General features: G+C 49.2%; 1 protein-coding gene across 1 annotated transcript in view; it reads right to left on the bottom strand.

The window, feature by feature from the left end:
- Positions 1–11026: 11026 nt before the first annotated feature.
- Positions 11027–23805, bottom strand: part of LOC115459501 (excitatory amino acid transporter 5-like) — a gene marked incomplete at its 3' end in the record, with an annotated part of 28148 nt that continues 15369 nt past the window's right edge. Inside the window, exon 3 of the mRNA XM_030189306.1 lies at positions 11027–11242. Coding sequence (XP_030045166.1) covers positions 11027–11242 — 216 coding nt within the window. The remainder of the gene's footprint in view (positions 11243–23805) is intronic.

Here is a 23805-nt window from a genome sequence, read left to right as displayed (position 1 = left end):
GAGAAGAAAGAAAGAGAGAAAGAAGGAAAGAAAGAAAGAAAGAGAAAGAAAGAGAAGAAAAGAAAGAAAGAAAGAAAAGATAAGAAAGAAGAAAGAATCTTCTGTAACATCATGAGAAATTCAGCAGGATAAAGCTGCCTAAATTCTCACTGCTGTTCCCTAATTCATTTCAGTGTCAGTGTTCTCACTGCTGACCTCTATAAAGTGAGAAGCTAATCAGCCAACTAGGAGGAAGCTGCCTGCATTTTGAAGTAGCACTATCCTTGAGGCCCATCTTAGTGTGGCTTCTCATTAAAACTCTGGTATTTCCTGCACCTGTCAGGAAGGCACCAGAAGTTTCCAGAGAGAAGTAGGACTGTATAGAACAGTTGAGGAGGTTCTGGAAGCTGGTAGAAAGAAGGAGTTCCTCAGAGGGAAGGGCCTGGTGGCAGCAGTAGCCCCCCCCCCCCCTCTCAAAAGTATCTAAGCCCATTCCATTCATTCTAAATTGTCGTAGGCCCCATTTCCCACCTCTGACCTTCATCCACAGGGAGATCCCTTCTACCATGTCTGCAGCAGCATCCTGAATGAGTAATCAGCCTGTCATACCCCCAGGGGCATAGCCAGACAACAGATTTTGGGTGGGCCTAGGTAAGAAGTGGGTGGGCACCAAATGTTCTCCCCCCCCCCCCCCCCCCACCACCACCAAAAAATATCTCCACTGGCAGGAAAATGCTTCTTTTCACCTTGGCAGTCTGCAGCAGGCATGCACTGAAACGGAGCATGCGCAGGTGCCGTTATTGTGGAGAGTAGAATTTTGTTACGATCAGGGGAAAGTCTTCAGCTGGCAGAGCTTGGGATCTCCACCAGCTACCGCTAACACTACTGTTGGGTGGGCCTGAGCCCTAAGTGGGTGGGCCCTGGCCCACCCCGGCCCACCTGTGGCTACGCCACTGCATACCCCAAAGAGTTGGCAACACAGAGGCACTTGCCCCAGAGCAAGGATTCATAAGGATTAGGGACAAGAACCAGAACTAACAGAGCTTCTGTGGAATGGGGAACCACTACACGCGGTGGCGTAGCTAAAGGTGGGCCTGGGTGGACAGAGGCCCAGCCATTCTTGCTCAGCCACCACCCTGCCTGGCCTCCAAAACAGTTCAGCAGCAGCTGCCTCACTCCCCCTCTCTCTCTCCTCCACCCTTGGACTTGGCATTTTCCCCCCGCCCACAGCTCGGCAACGCTCCCCCTTCTCGTTCTAACTCGGCACCTTTCCCAGCAGCAGCAATGCAGTCCGCTGCCTGCGCCAACTCGCAGTCTTCCCTTTGCTGCATCCTGCCGTCAATGTCACTTCCTGTTTCCTCTCTGGCAGGATGCGGCAGAGGGAAGTATGCAGGGCTGGTGCAGGCAGTGGATATACATCACTGCTGTTGCTGCTGTCGAATGTACTAAGGTATGGGGGGCTGTTTTACAGAGGGGAGGGATGTATTGCTAGGCTATGGTAGGGGGGGAGTGGAGAACATAGTAACATAGTAGATGACGGCAGAAAAAGACCTGCACGGTCCATCCAGTCTGCCCAAGAAGATAAATTCATATGTGCTACCTTTTTATTTGTACTGTCCTCTTCAGGGCACAGACCGTATAAGTCTGGCCAGCACTATCCCCGCCTCCCAACCACCAGCCCCGCCTCCTACCACCAGCTCTGGCACAGACCGTATAAGTCTGCCCAGCACTATCCCCGCCTCCCAACTACCAGTCCCGCCTCCACCACCAGCTCTGGCACAGACCGTATAAGTCTGCCCAGCACTATCCCTGCTTCCCAACTACCATTCCCTCCTCCCACCACCAGCTCTGGCACAGACCGTATAAGTCTGCCCCGCACTATCCCCGCCTCCCAACTACCAGTCCCGCCTCCCACCACCAGCTCTGGCACAGACCGTATAAGTCTGCCCAGCACTATCCACGCCTCCCAACCACCAGCCCCGCCTCCTACCACCAGCTCTGGCACAGACCGTATAAGTCTGCCCAGCACTATCCCCGCCTCCCAACTACCAGTCCCGCCTCCCACCACCAGCTCTGGCACAGACCGTATAAGTCTGCCCAGCACTATCCCCGCCTCCCTACTACCAGTCCCGCCTCCCACCACCAGCTCTGGCACAGACCGTATAAGTCTGCCCAGCACTATCCCCGCCTCCCAACTACCATTCCCTCCTCCCACCACCAGCTCTGGCACAGACCGTATAAGTCTGCCCAGCACTATCCCCGCCTCCTAACTACCAGTCCCGCCTCCCACCACCAGCTCTGGCACAGACCGTATAAGTCTGCCCAGCACTAGCCCCGCCTCCCAACCACCAGCTCTGGCACCGACCGTATAAGTCTGCCCAGCACTAGCCCCGCCTCCCCACCACCAGCCCTGGCACAGACCGTATAAGTCTGCCCAGCACTAGCCCCGCCTCCCAACCACCAGCTCTGCCACCCATTCTAGGCTAAGCTCCTGAGGATCCTGAGAAATACTGGATCTGGGAGCAGAGGAGAGGGAGATAGATGCAGGACAAAAGGGGAGGGGGATTTGGAAAGCCCACCCATCCAAACTCTGGGACCACCCAAAATGAAAGGCCTGGCTATGCCCTGACTACACCCCTGCAAAATCCTAAGAGCGGAGATGGAGATTATTCATGGTTTTCTACTGTTAACAGCCAGGTGTCCTATCATATATCTCTAGGACAGAAGGGTTAACATCTTCTATAAAATATACCATCACATCTACAGGAGCCAAGTGTCTACTATCCAGATGCTGGAGAAACCTGTAAGTGTACCATCTATAATGAGCACTGATGAATCCGTAACATCTGTAAATCTGAAAAGCAAGTGTGGACTGTGTGTCTGTAGGACCCTCACCTACCCAGTGAGCCGGTCTGAATAATTAAGGGAAGTAAAGTAACCAACTAAGGGGCCTTTTTACTAAGCCGCATAGGCGCCTATGCGCACCTGACGCGAGGCAATTCGGAACTAACGCCCAGCTACCACGTGGCCCGGGTGGTAATTTCATTTTTTACGCACACCAGAAATTTTCCGGTACGCAGCGCTAACTGGGAGGTAATCGGCACTGTACGCCCGCTGACGATTACCGCCCGGCTAATGCATGAAACCTTACCGCTAAGTCAATGGGTGGCGGTAAGGTCTCAGGCCCAAAAGGGGCGTTTTCATTTTGCCGTACGTCCATTTTCGGCCACAAACAAAAGGCCTTTTTTGCAGGTTTCCCTGAAAAATGAACCTGTGCGCATCCAATACACGGGTCTACACCAGCACAGGCCACTTTTCAGCGCACATTAGTAAAAGGACCTCTAATGTAACTAATGCTGTTGCTGGAGGACAGGAGAAGACTGTCCATAGTTGCAACTTGTTTGGCAAATTGCCCTTGTGCTGTGCCTTAATCCACAGAAGGACAGTAAAGTTTGGTTCTGACATAAAGGAAAGAGAAAGGGAAATGGGACTTGATATACTGCCTTTCTGTGGTACTTTGCAACTACATTCAAAGCGGTTACATATATTCAGGTACTTATTTTGTACCTGGGGCAATGGAGGGTTAAGTGACTTGCCCAGAGTCACAAGGAGCTGCAGTGGAAATCAAACCCAGTTCCCCAGGGTCAAAGTCCACTGCACTAACCACTAGGCTACTCCTCCACTAGCAACATTCCATGTAGAAGCCTGCCCTTGCAGATCAGCAATGCGGCCACGCAGGCTTCTGTTTCTGTGAGTCTGACATCCTGCACGTATGTGCAGGACGTCAGACTACAGAAGTCTGTGCAGCCGCGTTGCTGAACTGCAAGGGCGGGCTTCTACATGGAATGTTGCTAGTGGAATAGCAACATTCCATGTAGAATCTCAAATAGTAGCAACAGAATCTCAATAGTAGCAACATTCCATGTAGAATCTTCAAATAGTAGCAACATTCCAGAATCTCAAATAGTAGCAACAGCAACATTCCATGTAGAATCTCAAATAGGGAAAGGGAACTGGGACTTGATATACTGCCTTTCTGTGGTACTTTGCAACTACATTCAAAGCGGTTTACATATATTCAGGTACTTATTTTGTACCTGGGGCAATGGAGGGTTAAGTGACTTGCCCAGAGTCACAAGGAGCTGCAGTGGGAATCGAACTCAGTTCCCCAGGATCAAAGTCCACTGCACCAACCACTAGGCTACTCCTCCACTAGCAACATTCCATGTAGAAGCCCGCCCTTGCAGATCAGCAACGCGGCCGCAAAGACTTCTGTTTCTGTGAGTCTGACATCCTGCACATACGTGCAGGATGTCAGACTCACAGAAACAGAAGTCTTTGCGGCCGCGTTGCTGATCTGCAAGGGCGGGCTTCTACATGGAATGTTGCTAGTGGAATAGCAACATTCCATGTAGAATCTCAAATAGTAGCAACGGAATCTCAATAGTAGCAACATTCCATGTAGAATCTTCAAATAGTAGCAACATTCCAGAATCTCAAATAGTAGCAACAGCAACATTCCATGTAGAATCTCAAATAGGGAAAGGGAACTGGGACTTGATATACTGCCTTTCTGAGGTTTTTGCAACTACATTCAAAGCAGTTTACATATATTCAGGTACTATTTTGTACCAGGGGGAAATGGAGGGTTAAGTGACTTGCCCACAGTCACAAGGAGCTGCAGTGGGAATCGAACTCAGTTCCCCAGGATCAAAGTCCACTGCACCAACCACTAGGCTACTCCTCCACTGTGTTGGCGTGGATTTTTGAATATAAAGTCTGGTGCACAGCTTGCTCAACTTCCTAGGAAAAATCCTAGTCCTATCTTTTTTCCATACTAAAAAACAAATCAATTTCTTCCCATTTAACAAGAAAAGTAAAAGTTGTGTAAACCTTTACACAGTGGCGTAGCAAGGGCGTGGCGGTCCACCCCGGGTGCACGCCGCTGGTTCCCTGCTCCCTCTGCCCCGGAACAGGTTACTTCCTGTTCTGGGGCAGAGGGAGCAGGGAACCAGCGGAACCGACACCCCCCCAGCGGCGTGCACACGGCAGGCAAGAATGCACTCGGGGGGGGGGGGGTTTGGGTGATGCGCCAAGGGGGGTTGATGCGCCGAGAGGGGGTGTCATGCTGCACCCCAAGGGGGGTGTGCAGTGGCGAACCGCCCTGGGTGGCAGCTGCCCTCGCTATGCCACTGCCTTTACATCCATTTAAATTTTGATGCTGGTCAGGTTTAAATGCTAATTCCCATCGGCACCATCAACAAGATTGTACAGAGCTTATTAAAACACTGATGCCCTTGCTCTGACTGGGATTTCTTTTAGTCTTGACCTGCTCTCTCACATTTTGTCCGAGTGACACCAGCTGTAAGACTTCATAGAGACAGTCATGGCATTATAGACAGGATGCATTCAAATATTTGTTTAGTCTGAAATAGTTCATTTCCCAAGTTAGACCAGAGGTCCAGCAGACAGACAGATCCTGGTGAACACTGGATTATTTCTGTAGGTTCTGATATTTTTTATTGGACAAACAGAAAAATAACCTGAAGTAGGAATTTTTCCAGTCTCAGAAGCTTATTGTAAGCCTTGTAGTCCTATATAATAATTCTCACCTCCAACGTTCTAATGTGCCTGGGACCGTGGCTCCCTCGGAGGTGGTCTGCTAGGCAGTTTAGAATGTACTGATGTCAGTGATGTCACTGACAGCTGATTCCAAGGCAAGGGGAGGAGTAGGGAAACAGCTGTCAGTGCCCCCCCCTTGGCGCAACACCCAAGCCCGTACCCTGCAAAACCGCGAGCCAGGCAGGGGGAGGAGTAGGGAAACACGCGGAGTGTGTTTCCCTACTCCTCCCCCTGCCTACCAATCAGCTCTCAGTGCCCCCCCCCTCAGCACAACACCCAAGCCCCTCCGCCCCGGCGCAGCACCCAAGCCCCTCCCCCCTTGATGCATCACCCAAGCCCCTCCCCCCGGCACATCACCAAAGCCCCTACTCCCCCCCTCTCGGCCACATCAACTCCCTCGCCACCCGCAGCCGCCAATACTAACGCTGTCCAGCCGCTGCTGCTTCTCCTGTGGAGCAGCAGCGGCCGGTACAAAAAGAAAAAAGCCAAAAAAAGATTTTTAACCTGAAACGCGGCTCCGTAGACAGCCATCTGGCATTGGCTGTCGTCACTGCAGCCGCTCCTCCTCTCCCCTCCACGTCACTGCCCCTGCAGGAAGACCCCGGAGGAGCGCAGCGATGTCAGAGGGGAGAGGAGGAGCGGCTGCAGAGATGACAGCCAATGCCAGATGGCTGTCTACGGAGCCGTGTTTCAGGTTTAAAATCTTTTTTTGGCTTTTTGTACCGGCCGCTGCTGCTCAACAGGAGACGCAGCAGCGGCCGGACAGCGTTAGTATTGGCGGCTGCGGGTGGTGAGGGGGTTGATGTGCCCGAGGGGGGGTAGGGGCTTGGGTGATGCGCTGGGGGGGTAGGGGTTTGGGTGATGCGCCGAGGGGGGAAGGGAGGGTCACTGGACATGGGTGGCTGGAGGGGGGCAGGGGGAGGGGAGGGTTGCTGGACATGGGTGGCTGCAGGGGGAGAGGAGGGGCGCTGGACATGGATGGCTGCAGGGGGGGCAGGGAGGAGGGAGGGGGGGAGGGGGTCCTGAGACCAGATGGGTGGCTGCAGGGGAGGGCAGGGGAGACAGGAGGGACGCCTGCAGGGGGGGGCAGGGGGAGAGGAGGGTCGCTGGACATGGGTGGCTGCAGGGGGAGCAGGGGAGAGAGGTGGGTCGCTGGACATGGGTGGCTACAGGGGGGGCAAGGGAAAGGAGAGGAGAGTCGTTGGACATGGGTGGCTGCAGGGGGGCAGGGCAGAGGAGGGTCGCTGGACATGGGTAGCTGCAGGGGGAGAGGAGGGTCGCTGGACATGATGGCGCAGGGGGGGCAGGGAAAGAGGGAGGTGGGGAGGGGGTCCTGAGACCAGATTGGGTGCTGCAGGGGAGGGCAGGGGAGGGCAGGGGAGACAGGAGGGACGCTGGACATGGGTGGCTGCAGGGGGGCAGGGGAGAGAGGTGGGTCGCTGGACATGGGTGGCTACAGGGGGGGCAAGGGGAAAGGAGAGGAGGGTTGTTGGACATGGGTGGCTGCAGGGGGGCAGGGCAGAGGAGGGTCGCTGGACATGGGTAGCTGCAGGGGGAGAGGAGGGTTGCTGGACATGGGTGGCTGCAGGGGGGGGCAGGGGAGAGGAGAGTCGCTGGACATGGGTGGCTGCAGGGGGGCAGGGGGAGAGGAGGGCTGCTGCACATGCGTGGCTGCAGGGGCAGAGGAGGGTTGGTGGGGAGGGGGTCCTGAGACCTGATGGGTGGCTGCAGGGGGGGATTACCTTGCTAGCGCCCGTTTCATTGCCTACCGAACGGGCCTTTTATACTAGTGTTTCAATAAAAGAGATTAAAAGATGCAAAGAATTCAAATTTAGATGCCCTAACCATTAGTTAATATACCGCTGTGCAAGGGAAAAATAATCTTTGGCTCCATAGAAACATAACACAGAAATATAGAAAAATGTAGGCAGATATTTTTATTTATTTATTTATTTGTCACATTTGTATCCCACATTTTCCCACCTATTTGCAGGCTCAATGTGGCTTACATAGTACCGTAAAGGCGTTCGCCAAGTCCGGTAGAGGAACAAATACAATATGATGTTAGGGTCAAATAAGGTAGGGATGTTTCAAGCACATTAGGGGTCGAAGAAAGGGAGGGTTAAATAATGTCCAGTACGATCTTTGGTTTTGCTGTGTTGCAGAGTTGAGGCATTTATGTTGGGTCAGTTGGGTACGCCTTTCTGAACAAGTAGGTTTCTTGAACAAGATATAGACCATAGGGTCTATCTAGTCTACCCATCCATGCCATCTACTCTGTCTATCACTCCCTTTGAGATCCTACGTACCTGTCCCAAGATCTCTTGAATTCAGATACTGTTTTCATCTCCACCACTTCCACTGGGAGGCCGTTCCACAAATTCACCACCCTTTCCATGATAAGGTATTTTCTCAGATTACTTTTCAGTCTATCCCCTTTCACCTTCATCCTATGCCCCCTCGTTCCAGAGCTCCCTTTCAACTGAAAGAGACTCACCTCCTGTGCATTTAAGCTGCATAAGTATTTAAATGTCTCTATCATATCTCCCCTCTCCCGCCTTTCTTCCAAAGTATGCATATTGAGATCTTTAAGTCTGTCCCCATACGCTTTATGACGAAGGCCGCTCACCAATTTAGTAGCCGCCCTTAGGACTGACTCCATCCTGCTTATATCTCTTTGAAGATGCAGTTTCCAGAATTGTACATAATATTCTAAATGTGTTCTCACCAGAGTCATCATCACCTCCTTTTTCCTAATGGTCATTCCTCTCCCTATGCACCCAAGCATCTATCTAGCTTTTGCCATCATTTCTTTCTACCTGTTTGGCCACCTTAAGATCATCGCATACATCCACACCCAAGTCCCGCTCCTTTTTTATGCATAAAGGTTCTTCACCCCCTAAACCGTACCGTTCCCTTGGATTTTTGCAGCCCAAATGAAAGACCTTCATTTTTTTTTAGCATTAAATCTAAGCTGCCAAATTCCAGACCATTCCTCTAGTTTCACTAAATTCTTTCTTTTTTTTTCCTTTTACAATTTCTTTAGTCTTCTTTAATGATATGGTAAAGGAAGGGGAAAGGTAAGTGACAGACACAGAGGGATCTTAGAAGTGGAGGGAGGGATAAGGCATTGGATTGACACAAAGGGATCTTAGTGGCAGAAGGAGAAGGAAGGTAAAGGCCAGACACAAGAGGTGGAGGGAGGGGAAAGGTAAGAACAGACAATAAAGGATCTAATCGGCATAATCGAACGCTGATTTTGGCCGGCCTCAACTGCTTTCCGTCGCAGGGACGGCCAAAGTTCAAGGGGGCATGTCGGCAGTGTACCAAAGGCGGGACTGGGGCGTGGTTAACAGATGGCCGTCCTCGGCCGATAATGGAAAAAAGAAGGGCGTCCCTGACGAGCATTTGGCCGACTTTGCTTGGTCCCTTTTTGTTCACGACCAAGCCTCGAAAATATGCCCAAACTGACCAGATGACCAACTGAGGGAATCGGGGATCACCTCCCCTTACTTCCCCAGTGGTCACCGACCCCCTCCCACTAAAAAAAAACTAATTAAAAAACATTTTTTTCCAGCCTCTATGCCAGCCTCAAATGTCATACCCAGCTCCATGACAGCAGTATGCAGGTCCCTGGAGCAGTTTTTAGTGGGTACTGCAGGGCACTTCAGGCAGGGACCCAGGCCCATCCTCCTCCTACCTGTTACACCCGAAACCCACTGTACCCACTTCTAGGTGCCCCCCTTCACCCTTTAAGGGCTATGGTAGTGTTGTACAGTTGTGGGTAGTGGGGGGGGGGGGTTTTGGGGGGGGGAGGTTGGGGGGGGTTGGGGGGCTCAGCACCCAAGGTAAGTACATAAGTAATGCCATACTGGGAAAAGACCAAGGGTCCATCGAGCCCAGCATCCTGTCCACGACAGCGGCCAATCCAGGCCAAGGGCACCTGGCAAGCTTCCCAAACGTACAAACATTCTATACATGTTATTCCTGGAATTTTGGATTTTTCCAAGTCCGTTTAGTAGCGGTTTATGGACTTGTCCTTTAGGAAACCGTCCAACCCCTTTTTAAACTCTGCTAAGCTAACCGCCTTCACCACTTTCTCCGGCAACGAATTCCAGAGTTTAATTACACGTTGGGTGAAGAAAAATTTTCTCCGATTTGTTTTAAATTTACTACACTGAAGTTTCATCGCATGCCCCCTAGTCCTAGTATTTTTGGAAAGCGTGAACAGACGCTTCACATCCACCTGTTCCACTCCACTCATTATTTTATATACCTCTATCATGTCTCCCCTCAGCCGTCTCTTCTCCAAGCTGTATAGCCCTAGCCTCCTTAGTCTTTCTTCATAGGGAAGTCGTCCCATCCCCGCTATCATTTTAGTCGCCCTTCACTGCACCTTTTCCAATTCTACTATATCTTTCTTGAGATGCGGCGACCAGAATTGAACACAATACTCAAGGTGCGGTCGCACCATGGAGCGATACAACGGCATTTTAACATCCTCACACCTGTTTTCCATACCTTTCCTAATAATACCCAACATTCTATTCGCTTTCTTAGCCACAGCAGCACACTGAGCAGAAGGTTTCAGTGTGTTATCGACGACAACACCCAGATCCCTTTCTTGGTCCGTAACTCCTAACGTGGAACCTTGCATGACGTAGCTATAATTCGGGTTCTTTTTTCCCACATGCATCACCTTGCACTTGCTCACATTAAACATCATCTTCCATTTAGCCGCCCAGTCTCCCAGTCTCGTAAGGTCCTCTTGTAATTTTTCACAATCCTGTCACGATTTAACGACTTTGAATAACTTTGTGTCATCAGCAAATTTAATTACCTCGCTAGTTACTCCCATCTCTAAATCATTTATATGCACCTGGGATCAATTTGTGAAGTCCACTGCAGTGCCCCCTAGGGTGCCCGGTTGGTGTCCTGGCATGTGAGAGAGGACCAGTGCACTACGAATGCTGGCTCCTCCCACGACCAAAGGGCTTGGATTTGGCCACTGTTGAGATGGCTGTCCTCGGTTTCCATTATAGGTGAAAACCGAGGCCGGCCATCTCTAAGGTCGACCTAAATGTTGAGATTTGGCTGTCCCCGACCGTTTTATCGAAACGAAAGATGGACGCCCATCTTGTTTCGATAATGTGGGTTGCCCCGCCCTTTTGCGGCGCCGTCCTTAGAGATGGGTGCCCCCGTACGACAATGCCCCTCCACATTACTATGTTACATGGCTTCCAATTCGGAAAGGAGACGGAGTAAGGGCATGACTTAGTAACTCGGTTAGGGAGGGAGTGATTAATGGCTAGCAACAGAGGTTGAGTTACTGGCTACCACTAGCACCAGCACACCAAACAGCCAGCAGGAGGCCAGGGCAGTCACCCTGCTCACCATCCCCTAAAGTATGAATTAATGTACTTACCGAATTAAATCTAGAAGTGCATCAGCGGAGCTCATGATTGCTTTACCATTCTGTTCCATGTTCTCCTTCTGGGCAGCCCCTCCAGGGTGGATAACGGAGACCATGATAATGCCAACAATTACAGCCACGAAGGTCGTCCACAGGTAGTAAGCAACGGTGATAATACCCAAACGGCTTGAAGTTTTGGCATCAAGAGCTGCCAGCCCGGACATTAAACTGTTCACAGTAGGGAGTGGGGGAGAGAAAGAAAAAGCAGTGTGTCTGTAATTCATAAGCATAACTTCAGATAACATTCATGTGAAAATTATACATCAACCCCCCCCCCCCCCCCCAAATGCAGAGAAAACCTCTTTGCCCCTCTCCCTCCCAAAAAATATTATTTTAGTCTATGGAACTTGGAGACTTATTATCCTGTCCTTGGCAAGAAAACATCCCCATGTAGGAAAGATGAAGATTTATTTACTTCCAGATTTGTCCAGATACTGCACGCATTTTTAATGAACGCCCCTCCCCTGCCCATGCCCCTCCCATGGTCACACCCCTTTTCAGTTGCACATTAAATAATTTGCGTATGCATCTTTATAAAATAACACTTAGCAAGATACACACACAAATTCTAACTGGAGCTAATTAACTTCAATAATTGGTTGTTAATGTCTAATTACTGCTAGTTATCGGCTCGTTACTCAATTAAACTTTGGGTGCCGTATTTAGAATCTGGGGGTTAATGTGCATTTGTGTAGCAGTTACATGTGCTATGTGCTAGGCGTGTGCTCAGTGGTATTCTATAACATATGCAAATTTGTAAATGCAAGGGGGAGGAGAATGTATAATTTAAAGAATACAGTCAGTTACATGCTGAAGTGCCACATTTAGGGGCACTTATTTATGCCTGCCATAGAGCTGGTGAAACTGTACATGCCTAAATTTAGGTGCCCCGATGCTGACTTACGCTCATATTCTATAAGATCTCTTATGCATGACAATGCACATAAAATAGGCTCACAGCCCAGGCAATTTGGAGGGGCATAATCGAACAGTGCCGGCCATCTAGTTGGCCGGCGCCATAAAGCGGTGGCCCAACCGTATTATCGAAATAAGATAGCCGGCTATCTTTCGTTTCGATAATACGGTTGGAGCCAGCCAAATCTCAGCATTTTCGCCGGCTTTAGAGATGGCCGGCATCGGTTTCCAACGATAATGGAAACTAATGCCGGCAATCTCAAACCCGGCCAAATGCAAGCCCTTTGGTCATGGGAGGAGCCAGCATTTGTAGTGCACTGGTCCCCCTGACATGCCAGGACACCAACCGGGTACCCTAGGGGGCACTGCAGTGGACTTCAAAAATTGCTTCCAGGTGCATAGCTCCCTTACCTTGGGTGCTGAGCCCCCCAAAACCCACTCTCCTCTACACCACTACCATAGCCCTAAGGGATGAATGGGGGCACCTAGATGTGGGTATAGTGGGTTTTGGAGGGGGGTTGGAGGGCTCACATTTACCCACAAGTGTAACAGGTAGGGGGGGATGGGCCTGGGTCCACCTGCCTGAAGTGCACTGCACCCACAAAAAACTGCTCCAGGGACCTGCATACTGGTGTCAGGGAGCTGGGTATGACATTTGAGGCTGGCATACAGGCTGGCAAAAAATATTTTTTTATTTTTTGGAGGGAGGGGGTTGGTGACCACTGGGGGAGTAAGGGGAGGTGATCCCCGATTCCCTCCAGTGGTCATCTGGTCAATTGGGGCACTTTTTTGAAGCTTGGTCCTAAAAATTGACCAAGTGAAGCCGGCGAAATGCTCGTCAGAGCCGGCCATTTTTTTTCCATTATCAGCTGAAGCCAGCCATCTCGTAACCACGCCCCGTCCCGCCTTCGCTACCTTGCCAAAACGCCCCCTTGAAGTTTGGCCGACTCTGCAACGGAAAGCAGTTGGAGCCGGCCAAAATTGGCTTTCCATTATACCGATTTGGCTGGCTTCAGGAGATGGCTGGCCATCTCCCGATTTGTGTCGGAAGATGGTCAGCGATCTCTTTCGAAAATAAGCTGGTTGGGTACCTAAACTGTAGCACACAGTTATAGAATTGCTCCCTTATAGGATAAGAGGGTTGGGGAGAGCTTGAGTTTTTGGCGTGGAGGATCAGGACTATTGCCCAGGAGTGAGTTGTTGGGGGGGGGGGGGGGTTATAGCAGATGACAGAGTCCTGACATTTTTTATTATGTTACTTTTCTAACATTATTTTTAAATTTCGCTTTTTTTTGCTTTAAATAATGTAAAAGAAATGAAAGCTAAGAAATCAAGGGGCCATTTTACTAAAACACACTAAAATTTGCAGGTAACACAGTTAACGTGATTTTCTCGTGCGCTAGCTGCAAATTTAACATGTTTCTTTTTTAGGGCATTTTCTTTTTTTTTTTTGGTTTTGCAGGCGGAAACAAGAAATTGTATTGGGGGAGGGGCAGAATGCAACGGAGGGAAAGTTCCAGGGCCAGTGGCAGGCAGCATATTAGAATCACTCCCAGGGGGTCACATAATGCCAGAAGACTAAGCGGACGGTTGTCAGCTTGGCTCCCTTCCCCTTCGTTCTTCTAGGCCCTTTAAATGGTATTTTAGGTGCCTCCCACGGGAGGTGGTGGAGAGGAAAACAGTAACGGAATTCAAACATGCGTGGGATAAACACAAAGGAATCCTGTTCCGAGGGAATGGATCCTCAGAAGCTTAGCCAAGATTGGGTGGCAGAGCCGGTGGTGGGAGGCGGGGCTGGTGGTTGGGAGGCGGGGATAGTGCTGGGCAGATTTATACGGTCTGTGCCTTGAAAATGACAGATACAAATCAAGGTAAGGTATACACAAAAAGTAGCACATATGAGTTTATCTTGTTGGGCAGACTGGATGGACCGTGCAGGTCTTTTTCTGCCGTCATCTACTATGTTACTATGTTACTATGTTACTTAGAAGTTCTGGAACACGCGTCGGACAGTGCAGGAAAATGCACAGAAGCAGAGTTCGTGTCTCCGAAGTGAATGCGGTACGGCATGCCAGTTAAATCGTTGAAATCAGGAAAGGAGAAAGGCAACGCGCTGAAAAAACAAGATGGCGACGCCAACACCACCAACACCGCTGACACAGGCCCTAAGCCCAGCCCCAGTGCATGAGGACATGGTACAAATCTCACTACGACACATGTCGCAGCTTTTGGATGATAAATTAGCAAAGCTACACGATGGTATGGATGAGATAAAAGAATGTATCGCTTCCCATGCGGCCAGACTACAGGAAGCTGAAGAACGTATTTCCTTGCAGGAGGAGCACACGCGGGCGGCAGAGGGAGAATTGGAAGCGCAAGTGCGTATGATTCGAGACTGGGTGGAAGATCAGAACAGAGAATCACTCCCAGAAACCCCATGTGATGAAAAATATGCTTTAAGGTAAACCAGAGAAGGGTAGAGGGAGAGAGGAACATGTCAGAATGGTGGAAAGGGGAAGTGATGCTAGACTACAGGGGTCAGGGGCTCCTTGTAACTTTGAGGCTGTATACCTCCCCCTCCCCCCATTGCCAGCCTTGCAGAAAAAGTTAGGACTGCTTTTTGTGTGGACCTATCTACCCATTTAGCTATATGAACACCGGCACTGAATATGGTTGGTGCTGCATAACTGCTGGCTCCTCCCTGACTCCGCCTATTTTGAGGTAGGCCTAATGCCGGAGGACGGCTGTGAGACAGTTTTCCATCAGGACTGCTGCTCCCTTCCTGCGCTTGGCCCCCTCTTTCCTGCCCGGCATGGCTGTAGACTTCTTTTGCTTCCGGCATCAATTCAAAATGGCTGCCGAGAGTTCAAGCGGCGGCCTCGAAAGACTTCCATAAAAGTCTTGCAAGGTCACTGCTTGAATTCTCAGCAGCCATTTTGAATTGGCGCCGGGAGCAAGAGGGGGCTCTTTCCTGCCCTGAATAGGCTGCTAGACCATCAGGGAACTACAGTATGGTACAGGAGGGGTAGTGAATGGAGTCATGTGGATAGAAGGGAGGGAGGTTGGAAATTTGGGGACAGATAACATGGGGGGAGAGAGAGGGAATCTGGCTTTCTTTGGGGGGTGTCAAAGTGATGGGGCGGGTGGGGTGTGACAGGGGGAGGGGCAGAGTGTGATGGGGTGGGATGTGTGTCCTCTTTTTTCTTGGGGAAAATATGGTAACCCTAAGCAACGACAGTCAGGTAGGCCAGGTTCAACTTGGGACCTTGCATAACTGTGTCCTGGTCAGCATATGTTATTTGCTAAAGATTGTACTGGTAACTCTGGGGACCTAGGGCAGAGTCAAGTGGAGTATACTGCCTTGCTGAGAGATAGTAGTGTGCATTATGGTCCTGCAGGAGAAGGTCACGAGAGGGTGTTTGTACATTTAAGGACTAGTTTATGTTGTTTTCTCCTGTACCTGTGAACCTGGCACCTTTTAATAAAATATTATTTACTGCTCACCTTAACCCGCTGTGTGGCTCTGCTTTATGCCCTACCCTCATTTGTGTTACCATAAGAGACAATGAAGTGAACTATATATAATTAATGGTTTAAGAGGGACAATGTCTTTTTTTCCTGAACCCTAAAGGAAGAGCAGCAGTTAGCCCTGAAAATCAAGTCAACCACCTATCTTACTTAGGTAGGAATGGCCTGAAATAGGGAAACACACTGTTCCAGTGAGAGAAGGAAGAATAAGGTGGCTACTTCTGTGAGCTGACCTAGGTGCTCTGACTTGGCTCTCACACCCAGCTCAGCATTACCCCAGGTTCAGCAAGGAAGTCACAGCGTGGATTATGGTTTCCTTATTCTACCAAGTTGGCCTGCATGTTGGACCATCTCAAGTCAGTAGGGCCTCTGAGCTCTCACAACGCTACATAAGTACTTAAGCACTGCTATACTGGGAAAAGACCAAGGGTCCATCAAGCCCAGCATCCTGTCTCTGACAGCGACCAATCCAGGCTTCAAGAACCTGGCAACCCCCCCCCCCCCCCCCCCCAAAAAAAAAATTAATAATGTTCAATGGACTTTTCCCTCAGGAATCTGTCCAAACTCCCTTTAAATTCCGTAAGGCCAGCTGCTGTCACTACATTCTCTGGCAACGAGTTCCAGAGTCTAACTACACGCTGAGTAAAGAAAACCTTTCTCCTATTTGTTTTAAATCTACCATATTCTAGCTTCATCTTGTGTCCCCTGGTTTTGTTGTTGTTTGAAAGTGTAAACAAACGCTTCACATCTGAAGCTGAGACAAAAAAAAAAAAAGATTGGAAGGTCCTCTGTACGTCTGAAGAAGAGGAAGAGCCAGTGGGGTACCAATGGGGGGGGGGCAATGGGGGCGGTCCGCCCCGGGTGCACGCCGCTGGGGGGGGTGCCGCGCGCCTGTTGGCCGAGTCTGCTCATTCCCTCCCTGCTGCTCCCTCTGCGTGGAACAGGTTACTTCCTGTTCCAGGGCAGAAGGAGCAGCAGGGAATGAGCGGACTCGGAGCCGACAGGCGCACGGCACCCCCCCCCCCAGCAGGTAAAAATGCACCCAGGGGGAGGGCGCTGCACCCAGGGGGTGTAATTTCACCGGGGGGGGGGGGCACATCGGCGAACTGCCCCAGGTGTCAGCCAGCCTAGGAACGCCACTGGGAAGAGCCATGAGTAGATTCAGGAGATTCCTGCTACCCCTAAAGCCGCTTAGATCTGTGTAAGTTGAGATGGTCACCCTAGTTTACAGTTTATTATAACTTGACATACTGCCCAAGCTGACTCACAGAACTGAGCAGTTAACAAACTGAGGGGTCCTTTTACCAAGCTGCAAGGGTTGTTTTTGCCGTGCACTGAGGTCATTTTTACCGCAGTGGGTAAAAAGGCTGAAAAAAAGACAGGACAATTTGGTAAGATTGCTCTTACCATGTGGCCATGCAGGGGAAGCACTTACAGTCATCCACTGAAGTGGCAGTAAGGGCTCCCATGCTATCCTGGCAGTAAGTGGGTAGCGCAAAGCGCTGCTCGATTATTGCTGGGTTAGCACTGTGCTAAAAAGTACGAGCTGATTTTCCCTAGTGTGGGAAATGGCATGTCAGGGCTGAAACTACCATCGGCGCTTGCGTTGGGCCAGCGGTAACTCAGATTAGTGTGCGGTAAGCCCTCTTTGGGCTTACTGCTGCTTTGTAAAAGGGCCCCTAAATTAAAATCCAAAAGAGTAGGAAAGGGACTACATTATTTGAGACAGGAAAGAGAGTGGAGGAGTAGCCTAGTGGTTAGGGTGGTGGACTTTGGTCCTGGGGAACTGAGGAACTGAGTTCGATTCCCAGCACAGGCAGCTCCTTGTGACTCTGGGCAAGTCACTTAACCCTCCATTGCCCCATGTAAGCCGCATTGAGCCTGCCATGAGTGGGAAAGCGCAGGGTACAAATGTAACAAAAATAAAATAGATACTATTGGAGATTCTACATGGAATGTTGCTACTATTGGAGATTCTTCATGGAATGTTGCTACTATTGGAGATTCTACATGGAATGTTGCTATTCCACTAGCAACATTCCATGTAGAAGGCTGCACAGGCTTCTGTTTCTGTGAGTCTGACGTCCTGCACGTACGTGCAGGACGTCAGACTCATAGAAGCAGAAGCCTGCGCGGCCACATTGGTGATCTGCAAAGGCTGACTTCTACATGGAATGTTGGAACATTCCATGTAGAATCTCCAATAGTAGCAACAGTGGAGGAGTGGCCTAGTGGTTAGGGTGGTGGACTTTGGTCCTGGGGAACTGAGTTCAATTCCCAGCACAGGCAGCTCCTTGTGACTCTGGGCAAGTCACTTAACCCTCCATTGCCCCATGTAAGCTGCATTGAGCCTGCCATGAGTGGGAAAGCGTGGGGTACAAATGTAACAAAAAAAAAAAGAGTAGAGCAATCACAGCAGAACTAGAGAGCGGGGGACAAACGTGTACACCAGTGGCGTAGCTACGTGGGGAGTTTCTGAGTCTGACGTCCTGCACGTTGTCAGACTCAGAAACTGAATGAAGCCTTGCGCGGGAAGAAGACGACCTCGGCTGGTGGGGGTTGGGGTCCTCCGCCTGCAAAGGTAGGCGACGGAGGGTTGGCAGCGGGAGGGCGGGGTCGAGAGGGTCGTCGGCAGGGGGGGGTCAAAGTTGTTGGTGGTGGTGGTGGTGGCGGCGGTGGGGGGGGGGGTCGGCAATGGCGGGGGGGGGTTGGCGGCGCCGGGGGTGACCAAAATGTGCCCCCTCACCTCGGGCTCTGGACCTCCCTCCCGCCGAAGTCTGGCTGCGTCCCTGTTGTACACACACAGGCAACTCCTTTCTAAAAGTCTGTTGAAAAAAATATCCACTCCACATAAATTTGCTTTATTTAAACTATAAAAAATGTATTGAAATCTATTTTTGCTGCTGGTGGTGGTGGGGGGATTGTCCTCCTAATTCAATGTAGCACAAATATTCCCAAAGTGCCCCATCCAACCTAGGCCCCCTGACACCTACTCAAGAATGTGAAATGCAGATTTGCAAATAAATCACTCAAGAAACATGAGCCAAGTATCCACATCAATGAGCTCTGGGAACTACATTAGCCAAATCCTATTTTGAATTTCTGACAGAGCTGTAAAAGAATCTGGAAAAAAAATGTTTAAAAAACACATCACTGCTTTAAAATCTGTACTGTGTCTCTTCTAAAAATAAAACGTTACATGCATCTTCGTTGTAAATAATAGGCCCGATATTCAGAGGATTTATGCTAACTTTAGGGTCCTTTATTAAGCTGTGGTAAAAAGTTGCCTTAGCACGCTCTTACGCGGGTTTTTCCTGCACATTAAGGCTATTTTTACCCCAATGACGGCAGATAAAGACCTGTACGGCCCATCCAGTCTGCCCAACAATATAAACTCATTTTACATGGTATGTGTATAAGTTTTTATTTGATATGAGTTGACCTAATATCCTTGGTATGCCCTGTCATCATACCAGCCCCCTCCACCCTTTGGTTTAACCTATAGTTTTATCCACACCCCTTACTTCTCCCTCTGATTGTTTATCTGGATATAGCAGGTGTCCTTAGTGATAGGCGTCTCCGGCTCTTAGCTTCTGACCAGCAACTTATCACAAGTTAGCATAGGCCAAAATGTCAACCTACAAATTTCTACAGCCTCAGAAAGGTATTTACCAGAAAAAAGTACATTTATAATTCTCTTAAGTCTGTTCTCAGCTCAAGGACAGCAAAACAGCTTATTATAAAAACTAGAAATATGTATGGTTTGCACCTTTTCATGGTCTTTATGCTATACAGGATGGGAGGGGGTTAGTGACCACTGGGGGAGTAAGGGGAGGTCATCCCTGATTCTCTCCGGTGGTCATCTGGTCAGTTCGGGCACCTTTTTGTGCCTTGGTCATAAAAAAAACAGGACCAGGTAAAGTCGTCCAAATGCTCGTCAGGGACACCATTTTTTTTTTCCTTTATGGGTTGAAGACATCCATGTGTAAGGCATGCCCAAGTCCCGCCTTCGCTATGCCTCCGACACGCCCCAATGAACTTTGGTCGTCCCTGCGACGGAAAGCAGTTGGGTACGGCCAAAATCGGCTTTCGATTATACCGATTTGTGTCGAAAGATGGGCGTCCTTCTCTTTCGAAAATGAGCCTGATAGTCTACTCCGGTCTCCCACAAGTTGCTCTCGGGAAACTACAAACGATACAGAACACCGTGATCCATTTACTTTCTCGTGCTCGTCATTTTGACCATGTGCCTCCGATGTTGAAACATCACTGGCTTCCTGTCCACTTCCGCATCATCTTTACGATTCTTACTTTGTACTTCAAGGCTTTGCATAAAGGTACCCCTCTTTATTTGGCCTCTTTCATTACACTCCATAGGCCAGCCAGGACTCTCTGCTCTTCTATTGCTCATCAGCTTACTACTGGTCCTTTATTTGCTATCAGACTAGAATCCACGTGCCATTCAGCCTTCTTCTCAGTGGCACCTCTTCTCTGGAGCTCTCTCCCCCCTTGAATTATTTATTTATTTATTTATTACATTTGTATCCCACATTTTCCCACCTATTTGCAGGCTCAATGTGGCTTACATAGTACCGGAGAGGCATTCGCTGACTCCGGTATGAACAAATACAAAGTGATGATGTGGCAAAATGATGTGGAACAGACACATGAAGGAATCGTAGAGCAGAAGAGTTACGTTATGTCCATTACGTGCTTTGGTTTTGTTGTGTTGCAGAGTTCAGACATTTAAGTTGGATCGGTAGGGTATGCCTTTTTAAACAGGTTAGTTTTTGGAGATTTCCGGAAGTTTAGGTGGTCATATGTTGTTTTCACGGCTTTTGGTAGTGCATTCCACAGTTGTGTGCTTATGTAGGAAAAACTGGATGTACATGTTGATTTATATTTAAGTCCTTTGCAACTTGGGTAGTGGAGATTTAGATATGTTCGTGTTGATCCGGATGTGTTTCTGGTTGGTAGGTCTATGAGGTTTGTCATGTATCCCGGGGCTTCGCCGTAGATAATTTTATGAACCAGGGTGCAGATTTTGAAAGCAATACGTTCTTTAATTGGGAGCCAGTTCAGTTTTTCACAGAGGGGTTTTGCACTTTCAAATCGCGTTTTTCCAAATATAAGCCTGGCTGCCGTGTTTTGAGCGGTCCGAAGTTTCTTTAAGGTTTGTTCTTTGCATCCTGCATAAATTCCAAACTTGGAATGGTATTACAGTGCTGGACACTCTCTTCAGAGCCAGAAAGATTTAAGTAGTTCAGGCATGAAACACATTTCACCCCTAAATACAGTATAATATATTTACATGGATATACCAATAGAAACACGTTGCAGCCAGTGTCTTAACTTCTTCCCTTAAGCCAAGGAATTACACACTGAATTGTCATATCTACAATTTAGGAGCCTCCTGAAAGCTCATCTGTTTTCCCAGGTGTTTCCCGGTTAATACTTTTTGACCTCCTAGGTAGATGGTTGACCTGGCGGTAGTGATATTTCTGATGTTTTTTTTTTTTCTTTCTCTCTACTTTACTCAGTTCCTTTATCTACTGTCCTATATAATAACTATAGTTCCTTTCCTTTTCTACTTTGATTGTGAACCGCTTTTTGACTATTTGTTGAAAGATGATATATAAATAATGCAAGAAATATAAACATAATATGTGCAACCTGAAGTTAAATTTTGATTTGGTACCTGGGAGGAGGAAGGCTGAGAAGCCAAAAAATGCTGCGAAAAATCGTGCCTGCATACTGGTGCCTAAGGAAACTCCCAATGACACCAGCTTTGAATTTAAATTAATGAGGACATATTTTAAGGCTCTGGCTAGTTAAAAATGTACAGTGGGGGAAATAAGTATTTGATCCCTTGCTGATTTTGTAAGTTTGCCCACTGACAAAGACATGAGCAGCCCATAATTGAAGGGTAGGTTATTGGTAACAGTGAGAGATAGCACATCACAAATTAAATCCGGAAAATCACATTGTGGAAAGTATATGAATTTATTTGCATTCTGCAGAGGGAAATAAGTATTTGATCCCCCACCAACCAGTAAGAGATCTGGCCCCTACAGACCAGGTAGATGCTCCAAATCAACTCGTTACCTGCATGACAGACAGCTGTCGGCAATGGTCACCTGTATGAAAGACACCTGTCCACAGACTCAGTGAATCAGTCAGACTCTAACCTCTACAAAATGGCCAAGAGCAAGGAGCTGTCTAAGGATGTCAGGGACAAGATCATACACCTGCACAAGGCTGGAATGGGCTACAAAACCATCAGTAAGACGCTGGGCGAGAAGGAGACAACTGTTGGTGCCATAGTAAGAAAATGGAAGAAGTACAAAATGACTGTCAATCGACAAAGATCTGGGGCTCCACGCAAAATCTCACCTCGTGGGGTATCCTTGATCATGAGGAAGGTTAGAAATCAGCCTACAACTACAAGGGGGGAACTTGTCAATGATCTCAAGGCAGCTGGGACCACTGTCACCACGAAAACCATTGGTAACACATTACGACATAACGGATTGCAATCCTGCAGTGCCCGCAAGGTCCCCCTGCTCCGGAAGGCACATGTGACGGCCCGTCTGAAGTTTGCCAGTGAACACCGAGAGTGATTGGGAGAAGGTGCTGTGGTCAGATGAGACAAAAATTGAGCTCTTTGGCATGAACTCAACTCGCCGTGTTTGGAGGAAGAGAAATGCTGCCTATGACCCAAAGAACACCGTCCCCACTGTCAAGCATGGAGGTGGAAATGTTATGTTTTGGGGGTGTTTCTCTGCTAAGGGCACAGGACTACTTCACCGCATCAATGGGAGAATGGATGGGGCCATGTACCGTACAATTCTGAGTGACAACCTCCTTCCCTCCGCCAGGGCCTTAAAAATGGGTCGTGGCTGGGTCTTCCAGCACGACAATGACCCAAAACATACAGCCAAGGCAACAAAGGAGTAGCTCAGGAAGAAGCACATTAGGGTCATGGAGTGGCCTAGCCAGTCACCAGACCTTAATCCCATTGAAAACTTATGGCGGGAGCTGAAGCTGCGAGTTGCCAAGCGACAGCCCAGAACTCTTAATGATTTAGAGATGATCTGCAAAGAGGAGTGGACCAAAATTCCTCCTGACATGTGTGCAAACCTCATCATCAACTACAGAAGACGTCTGACCGCTGTGCTTGCCAACAAGGGTTTTGCCACCAAGTATTAGGTCTTGTTTGCCAGAGGGATCAAATACTTATTTCCCTCTGCAGAATGCAAATAAATTCATATACTTTCCACAATGTGATTTTCCGGATTTAATTTGTGATGTGCTATCTCTCACTGTTACCAATAACCTACCCTTCAATTATGGGCTGCTCATGTCTTTGTCAGTGGGCAAACTTACAAAATCAGCAAGGGATCAAATACTTATTTCCCCCACTGTATGTGCTGGGGTGAGAAGAGGTGACAGAAGTGGGATGTGATCATTTTGGTGCTATTTCTGTGTTAATACTGATAAAAAAATATCTGTCTGTTTAAAGTGAAATTTAGCTTTAAAAATTGGGATTTTTATATAATTCATATTAGAACTTCCTTGTAACATGATGTAAGGGGTTAAAAGTGAAAAACAAAGGTTATATATAAAAATTGTGGTTTTATGAATGTTTGAGCTGTGTAGCAGTGTGTGCAGGCAACAGGATTGCCATATATAAAAAAAAATTCCCACACAAAACAGCCCAAAACCCGCACACACCCCACCCCCGCCGTCATCAACCCCGCCTCTTCCTTCATCACCCCGCCCCCGCCGTCATCAACCCCGCCCCTTCCATCATCACCCCGCCCCCGCCGTCATCACCCCCGCCCCCGCCGTCATCACCACCACCCCCGCCGTCATCAACCCCGCCCCTTCCGTCATCACCCCCGCCGTCATCAGCCCCACCCCTTCCGTCATCACCCTGCCCCGCCGTCATCAGCCCCACCCCCACTGTCATTGCCCCGCCCAATACGTCAACAAACCCCGCCCAAAACGTCACAAACCCCGCCTCTGTCGCCATTAGCCCCACCCCCGCCAGCCGAAAAACCGCCCCAAAACCCGCACAGAAAAAAACAAAACGAGCCCAAAAAACCGCAACCCGCCGCGGGCAAATGTTTCCCGCAGCGGGTTGCGGAAAACCGCCCAATTGGGCGGGAAAACCGCCCATCTGGCAACCCTGGCAGGCAAGCTGCAGTTACAGAATTCTGAGGGCAGGAATCTGATTGGCTGTACAGGTCACATGGGGATCTGTTTGCTGGGGAAAGTTCTGGGGG

This window comes from Microcaecilia unicolor, unplaced genomic scaffold (assembly GCF_901765095.1).
Source record: "Microcaecilia unicolor unplaced genomic scaffold, aMicUni1.1, whole genome shotgun sequence".
Classification (NCBI taxonomy): domain Eukaryota; kingdom Metazoa; phylum Chordata; class Amphibia; order Gymnophiona; family Siphonopidae; genus Microcaecilia; species Microcaecilia unicolor.
This window is presented reverse-complemented; position numbering and strand designations above follow the sequence as displayed.